Source organism: Salmo salar, chromosome ssa28 (genome assembly GCF_905237065.1).
Source record: "Salmo salar chromosome ssa28, Ssal_v3.1, whole genome shotgun sequence".
Classification (NCBI taxonomy): domain Eukaryota; kingdom Metazoa; phylum Chordata; class Actinopteri; order Salmoniformes; family Salmonidae; genus Salmo; species Salmo salar.
In genome coordinates this window covers 33650134-33664605 of record NC_059469.1, presented here as the reverse complement: position 1 = coordinate 33664605, position 14472 = coordinate 33650134, and the positions used below count along the sequence as shown (strand labels likewise).

General features: G+C 46.8%; 1 protein-coding gene across 10 annotated transcripts in view; it reads right to left on the bottom strand.

Annotated features, from left to right (window-relative positions):
• Positions 1 to 256: 256 nt before the first annotated feature.
• The window catches only part of LOC106589879 (histone acetyltransferase KAT6B), a 102750-nt gene continuing 88534 nt past the window's right edge, over positions 257 to 14472 (bottom strand). For 7 of the 10 annotated variants that reach the window (XM_045710443.1, XM_045710442.1, XM_045710450.1 and 4 more), the window contains 4 exons: positions 12096 to 12255; positions 7935 to 8186; positions 5714 to 5987; positions 257 to 5580 (listed from right to left, as the gene is read on the bottom strand). In XM_045710443.1, the coding sequence (XP_045566399.1) occupies positions 1655 to 5580; positions 5714 to 5987; positions 7935 to 8186; positions 12096 to 12255 (4612 nt within the window). In that variant the 3' untranslated portion in view covers positions 257 to 1654. The remainder of the gene's footprint in view (positions 5581 to 5713; positions 5988 to 7934; positions 8187 to 12095; positions 12256 to 14472) is intronic. The other 3 variants (XM_045710444.1, XM_045710446.1, XM_045710447.1) reach the window with 3 other exon arrangements.

Below are 14472 nucleotides of genomic sequence, written 5' to 3'. Positions count from 1 at the left end.
CATAACCCCCCACCCCCCTGCCGACCCATGGGGCGCCCCCCCACAGTTTGGAAACCATTGGAGTAGAGTACCGTAATAGAATCAAGTACTCCAATTGTACTCTAAATGTAAGATTTAAACTAAATGCTAAAGTTTTATTGGGAATAAAGAGGATATTGCCTTAGCTTACATTTCTGTCTTTGTACATTTTGAACTTCAAAACTCCCAATTAATTTGAAGTTCAGTCAGTTGGAAGTCAAAGGAGCAGAATCGTGTGCATGGTCAATCATCATTTATTTTATGCTAAAATGTACAGCATTTATAAGTGACTGCCAAAGGAGAAAAGTCATAAATACAAGACTGTCATTCTGTCCAATTGTTTGTGCACATAGCCAGGTCTCCCCCTGTGACTGTCCCTACCAGCCATTCTGTACAGGTAAAGGCTACAAAAGAGCAATATTAACAAAAACACAAGTACAAGTGGCTTTTTACATGCAATCTGTTAGCTTAGTTTGGTCTATTTACATCCTCTCTTCTCCTACACTTTGTAAAATATAAATCCAACATTTTATCAAGATAGAAAACAAATCTACAGATGGAATGAAAATGTAACTTTTTAAAGAAATTGTAAAATATCAACTTTGGACTAAATTTATATTTCTTTATTGTTATTTTTTTGTCAACACTTTCGACATTGGTACACCTCTGAAATTTAAAAACAAAATCAGAGTGAGGGGTGCAATATGCTTATTTATCTTGACAGAAGTCTTCTGCATTATAAAACAGAAAGCTGCCTCAAAGATATCTGTTACAAAAGACTTCAGAATTATACATACATGGTAATAAAACCTCTCAACCGTACAGAAGAACAGGATTAAAGAAGTTGACCATTTTTTTTTACATTATTATTAGAATTAACAAAATATAGTTTCATCTTTCTCCCCCGCTTTGTAAGCGAGGGAACCTAACAAAAGGCCAAAAATGTCTTTAAAATGTCTTGCTATTAAGCACAACACTTGTACAGTACTACTCAATGCACTGTTACTAATGGAGACCGAAGACCGAAGCATGCTAATTGTCACTTTACAAAATAAGTACAATAATTTACATATACAAAGGCATGAGTATAGTACAAACTAATTGTCAGCACTGTTAGACAGGTACACTGAACAGGTTCTAGGAATATCCAATAGTTTAAATCTGTTTGTAGCAGGCACATTAGATGGCTTCGTTTTGAGGCTGCTACATAACTACACTCACGCTCTCCCTCCCGGTGATGAAATCTCTCGCCCGTCTCCCCCCTGGCCCCTACCCCGCCTATCCTACGGACTGATCAGGGAAACTAATGCTAATTAAATAAATGTTCATCTTTATGACGTAAGGCTTCCCATCTGTTAGGAACAAAAATACTTTGACATAGATAGATAGTAGCTTTTTGTAGAAAGTTTGCTTGTTGATCAAACTTGATGCATTCTTTCCAAGTGCTGGTTTTTAAGTAACTATTAACAAAATTACAACAAACAAACATTATCAACAACCAAAAAGGCCAAATGTGTGCATCAGGAACTAATAGTAATAATTAATAATGCACATTTGTGTGATTTAAACATCCAGTCAGATTGATTCAGTCTGTCGGTAGTTACTGTTAGTTAACGGTTAGGTTAGTAACCGTGGGTTACCGTCTGATGAAAGGCCCTTTGAGTGTCTGCTTGGACATAGGTCCGGTGTTGGTCATGTATCCATGGTGACCAGCTGAAGAGAACCTCATGTTGCCGTGGGGCGGAGCCTGCATGGGCTGCTGGGGGTATGGTTGCGTTCCCATCATGCCCATCTGCATAGTGGCGTACTGGGACCCGGGCGACTGGTTCATGTAGGCCGCAGCCATCTGTTGACTCGATATCTGGCTGCCGGGGTAACCACCGTTGACGCGGTAGCCATTCATGGCGTGGTTGATGGCGGCGGCAGTGGGCATGTTCACAGCGTGGTTGTAGGAAGCCGGCATGATGTTGACCGTGCCCAAGTTCATGCCCCTGGGCATGGCTGCAAGCGTCCGGGACGAGGGGGCCTGCATGGTGACTGTCTGGGGGGCCCCGTGGGCATGGCTGTACATCTGCTGCTGGTGCTGCTGCTGCTGGTGGGCGGAGTGACCAGGGGCCGCTGACTTGGAGCGCATGGAGATGTGTGTGGGGCCCTTGTGTCCCCCGGAGGCCATCTGAGCCTGTAGAGTCCTCTGGGAGGGGGTGATGTTGGGGATACCCATGGCGTTGCGTTGCAACATCATCTGAGGGGAGCTAAGGGGGTGGGAGGAGGGCGGAGGGGGAGTCATGGTGGCCTGTACTTGGACCTGGGAGGCCCCAGGGTGAGGAGTGACCCCGTGGGGGCCATGGGGATGTGGGGATTGGGACAGAGACACCAGGCCAGAGTGCTGAGAGTGCGATGACAGGGAGGCACTGTTTGTATAGGATGTGATGGCGTGGGGGTGGGAGGCTGAGTGGGGGTAGGAGGCTGAGTGGGGGTAGGAGGCTGAGTGAGGGTGGGAGGCTGAGTGTGGGTGGGAGGCTGAGTGGGGGTGGGAGGCTGAGTGGGGGTGGGAGGCTGAGTGGGGGTGGGAGGCTGAGTGGGGGTGGGAGGTTGAGTGGGGGTAGGAGGCTGAGTGAGGGTGGGAGGCTGAGTGAGGGTGGGAGGCTGAGTGGGGGTGGGAGGCTGAGTGGGGGTGGGAGGCTGAGTGGGGGTGGGAGACTGAGTGGGGGTGGGAGGTTGAGTGAGGGTGGTTGAAAGGCAGAGAATGTGGGTGGTCAATCAGGGTGTTGGTCAACTGTTGTAGTTTGGCCAGGCTGAAGGTGGCCGAGGGCTGGGAGTAATGACCGCTGCTATAGCCCTCCTGGTTTATCCTCTCGTAGAAGCTGCTCAGGTTGGAGCTGCCTGAATCTGGGCTGTCAGCTAGCTGCATGGGCACGGTGAAGTTGGTGGGAATGACACACTGTGCCATGGTCTGCTGCTGACAGTGGCTGTGCTGGCTGGTGACGTGTTGAGTGTGAAGGGTGTGTTGACCGTGCTGGCTGAGCTGATTGTGTCGTACACTATGTAGCTGGCTGTGTGCAGGGTGTGTATGCGGGTGTGTGTATGGGTTGTGTTGCGTTAGCTGGCTGTGTTGATTGTGTGGCGCACCGTGAGGCAGACTGTGTGGAGTGATTGTGTGCCTAGTATGGCCATGGGGATTGTGTGTGATTGTATGGCTGTGTTGACTGTGACTGTGTTGACTGTGACTGTGTTGACTGTGACTTGGTGGTCTCTCCACCACTCCCACACAGCCCTGTGGTGACTTGACGTTGCAGTGCTGCGGAGAGCTCAGGCTATTCTGCTGAATCATACCACAGCTGCCAGGATTGACGCCCGCCATTTGCTGGCTGACGGCACAGCTGCTCTGCGCCAGGCCGCTAGGGGGGAGGGGGCCGTAGGAGCAGCTGTTCTGAGAGGGACCCCCGGCCCCACCGCAGATGCTGCCCCCCAGTGTGGAGTCGTAGGAGCTGGGGTTCTCGTAGTTCTCTGTGGTGCTCTCGATGGAGCCCAGGTCACTGAAGCCACTGTCCACCACCTGCTGGGACGAGTGGTCTGACACTGACGGCACATCCATCATGGGGCTGGTTGCCATGTTGTGGAGGGAGGAGGGGACAGAGATGGAGGCGTGGTCTGGGCTGATCTGGGTGTAGCCTCCACTACTCTCCAGGATGGACACAGCCGGACCGCTGCCTCCACTACTCTCCAGGATGGACACAGCCGGACCGCTGCCTCCACTACTCTCCAGGATGGACACAGCCGGACCGCTGCCTCCACTACTCTCCAGGATGGACACAGCCGGACCGCTGCCTCCACTACTCTCCAGGATGGACACAGCCGGACTGCTGACGGAGCGCACCGACTGGCTGGGGTGGGATTGGGCCGAGGACAGGGGGCTGCTGTGGTCAGACTGGGGACAGCCTTCGTCCAGCGAAGTTAGGGTATGAGGGGGACTCTGGGGGGCCACATGGTGGGTGTAAGTCTGCAGGCTCCGGCACGCCTCCTGGGTCTCTCTCTCGACACAGTCCTGGTGGAACACCGAGCTGACGCTATCTGTCTCTGGGTCGAGCTCCGTCTCCTGGGTGAGGCTCTGTACGGCCTGGGCCGTCTCCTGGTCCACGTCAGGCTCAGGGTACACCGGGGGATCCATCTCCTCTCTGTCCTCCTCTCTGTCTCTTAGTACGACAGCAGGACTCAGCGCTCCAAGCCTCTCTCTAGCGTTCTGTGGCTGGTGAGGAGCCTCCTGACTGCTGCTCTCTGAGTCAACGGGGTGGTCAGAGTCTGCTGCTGCTGATGTTGTCAGTGCCTGTTCATGGATATGTTTGCTTCTCTCTTCTCCGGTGTTGACAGTCTGCTCCTCCTCGCACCTATAAGCCACAACTACAGACTCCTCCTCTGGACGTTGTTCAGAATCCTCACGGTTCAGATGGAAAAAAGCCGGTGTGATGTAGGACTGGGCTTTAGGAGGCTCTTTACAAGGCCCTGGTTCCAGCTGCTGCACGTCTCCGTGTTTCTCTGGCTCTGCTGTCGACTCAATGTGACTCCCATCTTGATCGTCCACATCCAGGTGCGTGGCCTCTTCCTCCTCAGCTGATCGTTCAGTGCTGTGTTTCAGCTCTTTGGGTGGAGACAGAGAGGGGGATGGAGAGGCCCCGTGCTCCTTGTCCTGTGGGTCATCCTCTGGTGGCACTGACATCTCCTGACTGTTGTCACGACTGGGGGAGCTGATGGGGGAGCAGACGGGGGAGCTAGCTCTAGAGGCTATAGGGGAGGCTACCAGAGAGCAGGCCATGGGAGAAGTCACAGGAGACACCCCAGGGGAGCGCTCTTCCTCCATGGGACTGTAGGGCTCTGAAGGCTCCAAGGCTTGCTTCTTGTCCATCTCCCGACTGGCCAGGCCTCTGCGAGGCTCTGAAGGCTCCAAGGCTAGCTTCTTGTCCATCTCCTCACTGGCCAGGCCTCTGCCGGGCTCTGACCCTGCCTCCGTGATGGTAGAGGCCTGGTCCAGCCCCCGACTGGCCAGGCCTCTGCGGGGCTCTGACCCTGCCTCCGTGATGGGAGAGGCCTGGTCCATCTCCTGACTGGCCAGGCCTCTGCCGGGCTCTGACCCTGCCTCCGTGATGGTAGAGGCCTGGTCCAGCTCCCGACTGGCCAGGCCTCTGCGGGGCTCTGACCCTGCCTCCGTGATGGGAGAGGCCTGGTCCATCTCCCGACTGGCCAGGCCTCTGCCGGGCTCTGACCCTGCCTCCGTGATGGGAGAGGCCTGGTCCATCTCCCGACTGGCCAGGCCTCTGCCGGGCTCTGACCCTGCCTCCGTGATGGGAGAGGCCTGGTCCAGCTCCTCCTTGGGGTCTTCGGCCTGGATGTGGGGCTCCTCGGCCTCCAGCGGCGTCTCCGGGGGTGTGTACAGGTTCAGCTTGAATCCCATCTTCCTCTCCTTCTTCAGACGCCATTTTGGAGGCCCCCGTTTCACTCCTTTGGGCCAGCCCTTCTTGCGCTTTACTGCTCGAGGTCTGCCCGGTTTCTTCACAAGCACACCGGCCCCTAGAATGTAGAAAGAGAAAACATCATTAGTGATGAGAAAATTGGTGTTTTGTGAATTTGTTCACATTTTAAAATGTATACGGTCAGTATACATAGTGATAAAGCTTTAAAAACATCTGAAAGATTTAGTTACCTTCGTTCCAGTGATTGTCTCTGTACATGTTTTTCTCTAGCCGTGGACGACCTCTGCGTCTCTTTACTGGTTTCCTAAGCAGCTCCTCCTCCGTCTCTCCCACCCTGCAGGTCCTCTCCAACAGGGGCATGGGCCTCTCGTCTGACGAGTTGTCAAACGGTTCGTTCAGAACCTCCGTCGTCTCCGAGATGGTCTCGGTTGTCACACTGCTACTTATCCCTCTCCTCTCCTGACCTCTCTTCTTGAGGACCAGAGCTCTCTCATCTCTCTCTCTCTGGAACACACAGATCAAATGTCAAACACAACCTTTCCTGGACAAAGATTAATCCTAGGAATGGACTAAAAATAGTACTTTCTGAGCAGAACTGCACTCCAAGACAGGAAAACAGATAAAATGTTCAACATAACTTCCTCTAAACTCTTTCTGCAGTTTACTAGCTACAGAGAGGGCGATTCTAAAGACTCTGGTTAAAAGTCTGAAGGGAGGACCGGACCTCATCCTAAACTCTTGTTCTGAATGCAAAATGCTCCAACCACACGATGTGAGCCTCAACGCTTGAGCAACTCTTTCCCACAGATGAAGGCTGCCTGGTTCAGAGAACCACAAATGAGACCGGCAGAGTTAACTCAGATCACAGGCCTCATTCTACATATCATCTTGTTTTCCACTAACTGAGTATCACAAGCATGGCATGGTTTTTTTTTCGTTGTAGTGATTAAACCCAGGGAAGAGTATGAAACCAATCCTGTAACCAATTCACTAGTTAACTGCAACAATCATTAGCAGCCAGTCTTATCTGGATGTCCATATTACTGCTGTGTGAAATAGAGAGGTTTCCTAACTTCTAGATCAGTGTTTCCCAACCCTGGTCCTCCAGTACCCCTCCGACAGCCCAACCCTGATCCTCCAGTACCCCTCAACAGCCAAACCCTGGTCCTCCAGTACCCCTCAACAGCCCAACCCTGATCCTCCAGTACCCCTCAACAGCACAACCCTGATCCTCCAGTACCCCCCGACAGACCAACCCTGATCCTCCAGTACCCCTCAACAGCCCAACCCTGGTCCTCAAGTACCCCTCAACCCCCTAACAGGGTTGGAAAACACAATCTGGTGTAATATTATCTTCACCACAAGGGGGCAGTTGCCTATAGACAACACAGATGTTAAAACAACCATGGAGGGGTTTAAATTAGCCATGACCACTGACAATAGAACAAGGTTTAGTCTGTCTGCCTTAGCCATGACCACTGACAATAGAACAAGGTTTAGTCTGTCTGCCTTAGCCATGACCACTGACAATAGAACAGTGGTGTAAAGTACTTAAGTAAAAATACTTTAAAGTACTACTTCAGTAGTTTTTTGGGGTATCTGTACTTCAATATTTATAAATAAAATAATGTACTTTTTACTCTATAAGTTTTCCATGACACCCAAAAATGTGAAATGCATAGCAGAACAGAATTTCTTTCAAATTCAGGCACTTAAAGAGAAAATCCCTGTTCATCCCTACTGCATCTGATCTGGCAGACTCACTAAACACAAATTATTTGTTTGTAAATTATGTCTGAGTGTACCCCTGGCTCTCAGTACATGTAAGTACATTCAAAACAAGACAATTGTGCCATCTGGTTTGCTTAATATAAGGAATTTAAAATTATGTATACTTTTACTTTTGATACTTAAGTATATTTAAAGCCAAATACATATATTTGTAAGTCGCTCTGGATAAGAGCGTCTGCTAAATGACTTAAATGTAAATGTATATAGACTTTCTCAAGTAGTATTTTACTGGGAGACTTTAACTTTAGTCATTTTCTATTAAGGTATCTTTACTTTTACTCAAGTTTTACAATTGGGTACTTTTTCCATCACTGACAATAGAACAAGGTTCAGTCTGTATGAATGCTAGACAACAGTCTCCACAGCACCAGAGAATTCACAACTGTTTATCTGCTGTACTGTCAGGCCCAAAAAGAGGTTTGAGTATTCACCACATCCCCCTCTCTTAGTATGTTAAGATGTGTTGTCTACAAACTAAGTCACAATATATAATGATTGAAAACAATCTAATTTATGAAACTATTGCATAACATTCTATTTATTTCCTTTGTTTTTCCATCCCTATGTAAAGACTACAATCAGCCAATCCTACGGGACAACAGCAGTCACCTGACCCTTCAATTGTGGCAATGTGACAAATAACACATTTCTAGTGGTCACCTTTCTCTTGACTCCAAGTACTGCGTGGGCCTTCGCTAGGACGGGTAGCGACCAATCAGAACCATCCTCATCGTCCTCACTGCACTCCTCAGAGACGTGCAGGGCTTGTTCTCCGGCGGTGGGGCGACGCTGGTAGGTTCTGTAGGGCTTCTTACTGTAGACCTTAGTGGGAGGACGAGGGTGAGTCATCAAGTAGACCACCTCTCTCTCCTCCTTCTCCCAACAACTAGCCTGCTCCTTAAGTCGCTCAGCCTGAAATTAACACCCAGATCAACAGACATTATTACCATCTCGGAGAAACACACTGGCAGGCAGAGACTCAACATCCTCATCCATAGGCTAATGGGGAAATAAACAGACACGCGTACGCAAGTCTGTCTGCCTTAGACATGACCGCTGACAATACAATAAGGTTCAGTCTGTCTGCCTTAGACATGACCGCTGACAATAGAATAAGGTTCAGTCTGTCTGTCTGCCTTAGACATGACCGCTGACAATAGAATAAGGTTCAGTCTGTCTGCCTTAGACATGACCGCTGACAATAGAATAAGGTTTAGTCTGTCTGCCTTAGACATGACCACTGACAATAGAATAAGGTTTAGTCTGTCTGCCTTAGACATGACCGCTGACAATAGAATAAGGTTCAGTCTGTCTGCCTTAGACATGACCGCTGACAATAGAATAAGGTTTAGTCTGTCTGCCTTAGACATGACCGCTGACAATAGAATAAGGTTCAGTCTGTCTGCCTTAGACATGACCGCTGACAATACAATAAGGTTCAGTCTGTCTGCCTTAGACATGACCGCTGACAATAGAATAAGGTTCAGTCTGTCTGTCTGCCTTAGACATGACCGCTGACAATAGAATAAGGTTTAGTCTGTCTGCCTTAGACATGACCACTGACAATAGAATAAGGTTCAGTCTGTCTGCCTTAGACATGACCGCTGACAATACAATAAGGTTCAGTCTGTCTGCCTTAGACATGACCGCTGACAATAGAATAAGGTTCAGTCTGTCTGTCTGCCTTAGACATGACCGCTGACAATAGAATAAGGTTTAGTCTGTCTGCCTTAGACATGACCACTGACAATAGAATAAGGTTCAGTCTGTCTGTCTGCCTTAGACATGACCGCTGACAATAGAATAAGGTTCAGTCTGTCTGCCTTAGACATGACCACTGACAATAGAATAAGGTTCAGTCTGTCTGCCTTAGACATGACCGCTGACAATAGAATAAGGTTTAGTCTGTCTGCCTTAGACATGACCACTGACAATAGAATAAGGTTTAGTCTGTCTGCCTTAGACATGACCGCTGACAATAGAATAAGGTTCAGTCTGTCTGCCTTAGACATGACCGCTGACAATAGAACAAGGTTTAGTCTGTCTGCCTTAGACATGACCGCTGACAATAGAATAAGGTTCAGTCTGTCTGCCTTAGACATGACCGCTGACAATAGAATAAGGTTTAGTCTGTCTGCCTTAGACATGACCGCTGACAATAGAATAAGGTTCAGTCTGTCTGCCTTAGACATGACCGCTGACAATAGAATAAGGTTTAGTCTGTCTGTCTGCCTTAGACATGACCGCTGACAATAGAACAAGGTTTAGTCTGTCTGTCTGCCTTAGACATGACCGCTGACAATAGAATAAGGTTCAGTCTGTCTGCCTTAGACATGACCGCTGACAATACAATAAGGTTCAGTCTGTCTGCCTTAGACATGACCGCTGACAATACAATAAGGTTCAGTCTGTCTGCCTTAGACATGACCGCTGACAATACAATAAGGTTCAGTCTGTCTGCCTTAGACATGACCGCTGACAATAGAATAAGGTTCAGTCTGTCTGCCTTAGACATGACCGCTGACAATACAATAAGGTTTAGTCTGTCTGTCTGCCTTAGACATGACCACTGACAATACAATAAGGTTTAGTCTGTCTGTCTGCCTTAGACATGACCACTGACAATAAGGTTTAGTCTGTCTGTCTGCCTTAGACATGACCACTGACAATACAATAAGGTTTAGTCTGTCTGCCTGCCTTAGACATGACCACTGACAATACAATAAGGTTTAGTCTGTCTGCCTGCCTTAGACATGACCACTGACAATACAATAAGGTTTAGTCTGTCTGTCTGCCTTAGACATGACCGCTGACAATAGAACAAGGTTTAGTCTGTCTGTCTGCCTTAGACATGACCGCTGACAATAGAATAAGGTTCAGTCTGTCTGCCTTAGACATGACCGCTGACAATACAATAAGGTTCAGTCTGTCTGCCTTAGACATGACCGCTGACAATACAATAAGGTTCAGTCTGTCTGCCTTAGACATGACCGCTGACAATACAATAAGGTTCAGTCTGTCTGCCTTAGACATGACCGCTGACAATAGAATAAGGTTCAGTCTGTCTGCCTTAGACATGACCGCTGACAATACAATAAGGTTTAGTCTGTCTGTCTGCCTTAGACATGACCACTGACAATACAATAAGGTTTAGTCTGTCTGTCTGCCTTAGACATGACCACTGACAATAAGGTTTAGTCTGTCTGTCTGCCTTAGACATGACCACTGACAATACAATAAGGTTTAGTCTGTCTGCCTGCCTTAGACATGACCACTGACAATACAATAAGGTTTAGTCTGTCTGCCTGCCTTAGACATGACCACTGACAATACAATAAGGTTTAGTCTGTCTGCCTGCCTTAGACATGACCACTGACAATAGAATAAGGTCTCCACAGCACATGATTAGTTGATTATTTGACACAAACACACACACACACACACACACACACACACACACACACACACACACACACACACACACACACACACACACACACACACACACACACACACACACAGTAACTTTCTCCTTATCGCTCCCTATACGTGCTCTCTCTATGACATAGACTGACCAGGTGAATCCAGATGAAAGATATGATCCCTTATTGATGTCACCTGTTAAATCCACTACAATCAGTGTATATGAAGGGGTGGGGACAGGTTAAAGGAGGATTATTAAGCCTTGAGATAATTGAGACATGGATTGTGTATTTGTGCCATTCAGAGGGTGATTTGTGCCTTTGATCGGGGTACGGTAGTAGGTGCCAGATGCACCGGTTTGAATGTGTCAAGAACTGCAACGCTGCTGTGTTTTTTTATGCTCAACAGTTTCCCGTGTGTATCAAGAATGGTCCACCACCCAAAGGACATCCAGCCAACTTGACACAACTGTGGGAAGCATTGGAGTCAACATGGGCCAGCATCCCTGTGGAACGCTTTCAACACCTTGTGGAGTAAATGTCCCGACGAATTGAGGCTGTTCTGAGGACAAAATGGGTTGCAACTCATTATTAGGAAGGTGTTTGCGAATGTTTAGTACACTCAGTGTGTAGCTTCCCCTCTAATTTCTAATATTTTTTATTTGAATTGTATTATTGGGTTTACTTTGATATTCAACACTGCACTGTTGGGTAGGGCTTGCACGTTAAGCATTTCACTATACTGGTACGTGGGGCAAACAAACACAATCTGAATTAACATCATGACATTTCAATCACCATGATGATAACGAGACTAGACTGCCTCTGCTTGTTGATTGGATGTTTGTGTGTGTGTGTGTGTGTGTGTGTGTGTGTGTGTGTGTGTGTGTGTGTGTGTGTGCGTGTGTGTCAAAGCAGAGGAAGAATTTGCTGTTAAGCAACCATGGAGAGATTGCATTTCATGGAATATTTAGTACTATTAATTATGTAGTGAACTGATTTGGGGCAATTTTGCACCACATTAAATTCCTAGTGACAGTGAACAGGCTTTGTTCATTAATGTCCTTGGTTTGAACTCTGAAAGCTAACCAAACAATACATTTAACAGACTGTAAAGGGGGGGGGGGTAGAATGATCACACAGCCTCAGCTGAAGACACTGACTAAGCCTATAGAACTAAAGCAGAGGTACTGGGTGTGCAGGGTTTTGTACCAGCCCAGCACAAACACACCTGATTTACCTAATCATGATCTAGACCAGACTGAAGACCATGATTAGTTGAGACTCGGGTTTTAGTGATGAGCTGAAACAACAAAAACACTGCATACCCTGCATATCTCTTGAGGAGGAAAGTGGAATAACACTGTGTATATGTGGTGTGTGTCTTTATGAGACTTACATCCATCTCAGCCTCTCTCTCCTCCTCAGACAGGACAGAGTTGAGGGCCACAGTGGGGGTCCAGCGCAGGGCGTCAGGGTCGACCTGGTTCAGCCTGGGGCTGACTCGCAGCTTCTCCATGTGTCTCTGGATCAATCGCTCTCTTCGGATCACCACAAACCTAGAGTAATAAATCAACAAGATCAATCAATCAATCTATACTGATTCCCTACATCAGTGCTGCTCAACCCTCTTCCTGGAGATCTACCATCCTGTGGGTTTTCAGTCCAAACCTAATTTAACACACCTGATTCTACTAATTAGCTGTTCAACAAGACCTTAACTAGCTGAATCAGAACTGCTAAATTCGGGTTGGACTGAAAACCTACAGGACAGTAGATCTCCAGGAAGAGGTTTGGACTGAAAACCTACAGGACAGTAGATCTCCAGGAAGAGGTTTGGACTGAAAACCTACAGGACAGTAGATCTCCAGGAAGAGGGTTGGACTGAAAACCTACAGGACAGTAGATCTCCAGGAAGAGGGTTGGATAGCCCTGGTCTACATGGATCACAGATTCACTACATGGAGCAACAGATCTTGAGGAAAACCTGCTCCAGAGCGCTCAGGACCTCAGACTGGGGCAAAGGTTCTCCTTCCAACAGGACAAAAACCCTAAGCACACATCCAAGATAACGCAGGAGTGGCTTCGGGACAAGTTTCTGAATGTCCTTCGGGGGCCAGCCAGAGCCCAGACTTGAACCCAATCGAACATCAGAGGAGAGACCTGAAAATAGCTGTGCAGCGACGCTTCCCATCCAACCTGACAGAGCTTGAGAGGATCTGCAGAGAAGAATGGGAGAAACTCCACAAATACAGATGTGCCAAGCTTGTAGGGTCATAGCCAAGAAGACTCGAGGCTGTGATCACTGCCAAAGGTGCATCAACAAAGTACTGAGTAAAGGGTCTGAAAAGTTATGTAAACCTGACAATAAAGTTTTACATTTTTTTTAAATAAATTAGCAAACATTACTAAACACCTGTTTCTGCTTTGTCATTATGGGGTAGATTGATGAGGGGAAAAAACTATTTAATCTACTTTAGAATTAGGCTGTAACGTAACAAAATGTGGAAAAAGCCAAGGGGTCTGAATACTTTCCGAATGCACTGTACATACACACAAACATCATACCCCCAAGACATGCTAATCTCTCACTATTACAATAACAAAGGAGGATAGCATTTTATATCATACCCCCAAGACATGCTAACCTCTCCCCATTACCAATAACAGGGGAGGTTAGCATTTTATATCATACCCGCAAGACATGCTAACCTCTCACCATTACCAATAACAGGGGAGGTTAGCATTTTATATCATACCCCTGAGACATGCTAACCTCTCACCATTACAATAACAAGGGACGTTAGCATTTTTCTGGAGGTAAGATATTTGTGCATCTGTAATTTTCTAAAAATTATTCACGATTCATTCAGGATTATCCGTAATCATGGCAGCATCCACATTAAGTAAAAGTGTTTAGAAATATATGCTATTCCAATTTACAATAAAAGTGATTCCAAAATGACACAATACATTATTTACCCTTCATTTCTTTTGGGCACAAAATAATCTGGAACACAACCAAATGCATCCAACAAATTTGTAGAGTCACAAGCTGTATGTAATCATTGTGAGCTATGAATATGAGGCCAAATACCAGACTTTTGACTACTTTAATACACATATACTCTGCCCTCAAAAAGTATTCAAACCCCTTGACTTGTTCCACCTTTTGTTGTGTTACCAAGTGTGTAGATCGTTTTTGTCAACGATCTACACACAAAACTCTGTCAAAGTAGAAGAAAAACATTTGTGAAAAAAACAGCAAAAAAAATATCAAAACAGTAATATACAGTATCTTGATGAGATAAGTATTCAACTCCCTGAGTCAATACATGTTAGAATCACCTTTGGCAGCGATTAAAGCTGTGAGTCTTTCTAGGTAAATCTCTAAGAGCTTTCCATGCCTGGATTGTGCAACATTTGCCCATTGTTCTTTTAAAAATTCTTCAAATTCTGTCAAATTGATTGTTAATCATTGCTAGACAACCATTTACAGGTCTTTCCACAGATTTTCATTCAGATTTAAATTCAAAACTGTAACTCGGCCACTCAGGAACATTCACGGTCTTCTTGGTAAGCAACTCTAGCGCGGATTTGGCCTTGTGTTTTAGGTTATTGTCCTGCTGAAAGGTGGATTCATCTCCCAGTGTCTGGTGGAAAGCAGACAACCAGGTTTCCCTCTAGGATTTAGCCTGTGCTTAGTTCCATTCCGTTTCTTTTTTTTATCCTGAAAAACTTTCCAGTCCTTAACAATTACAAGCATACCCATAACA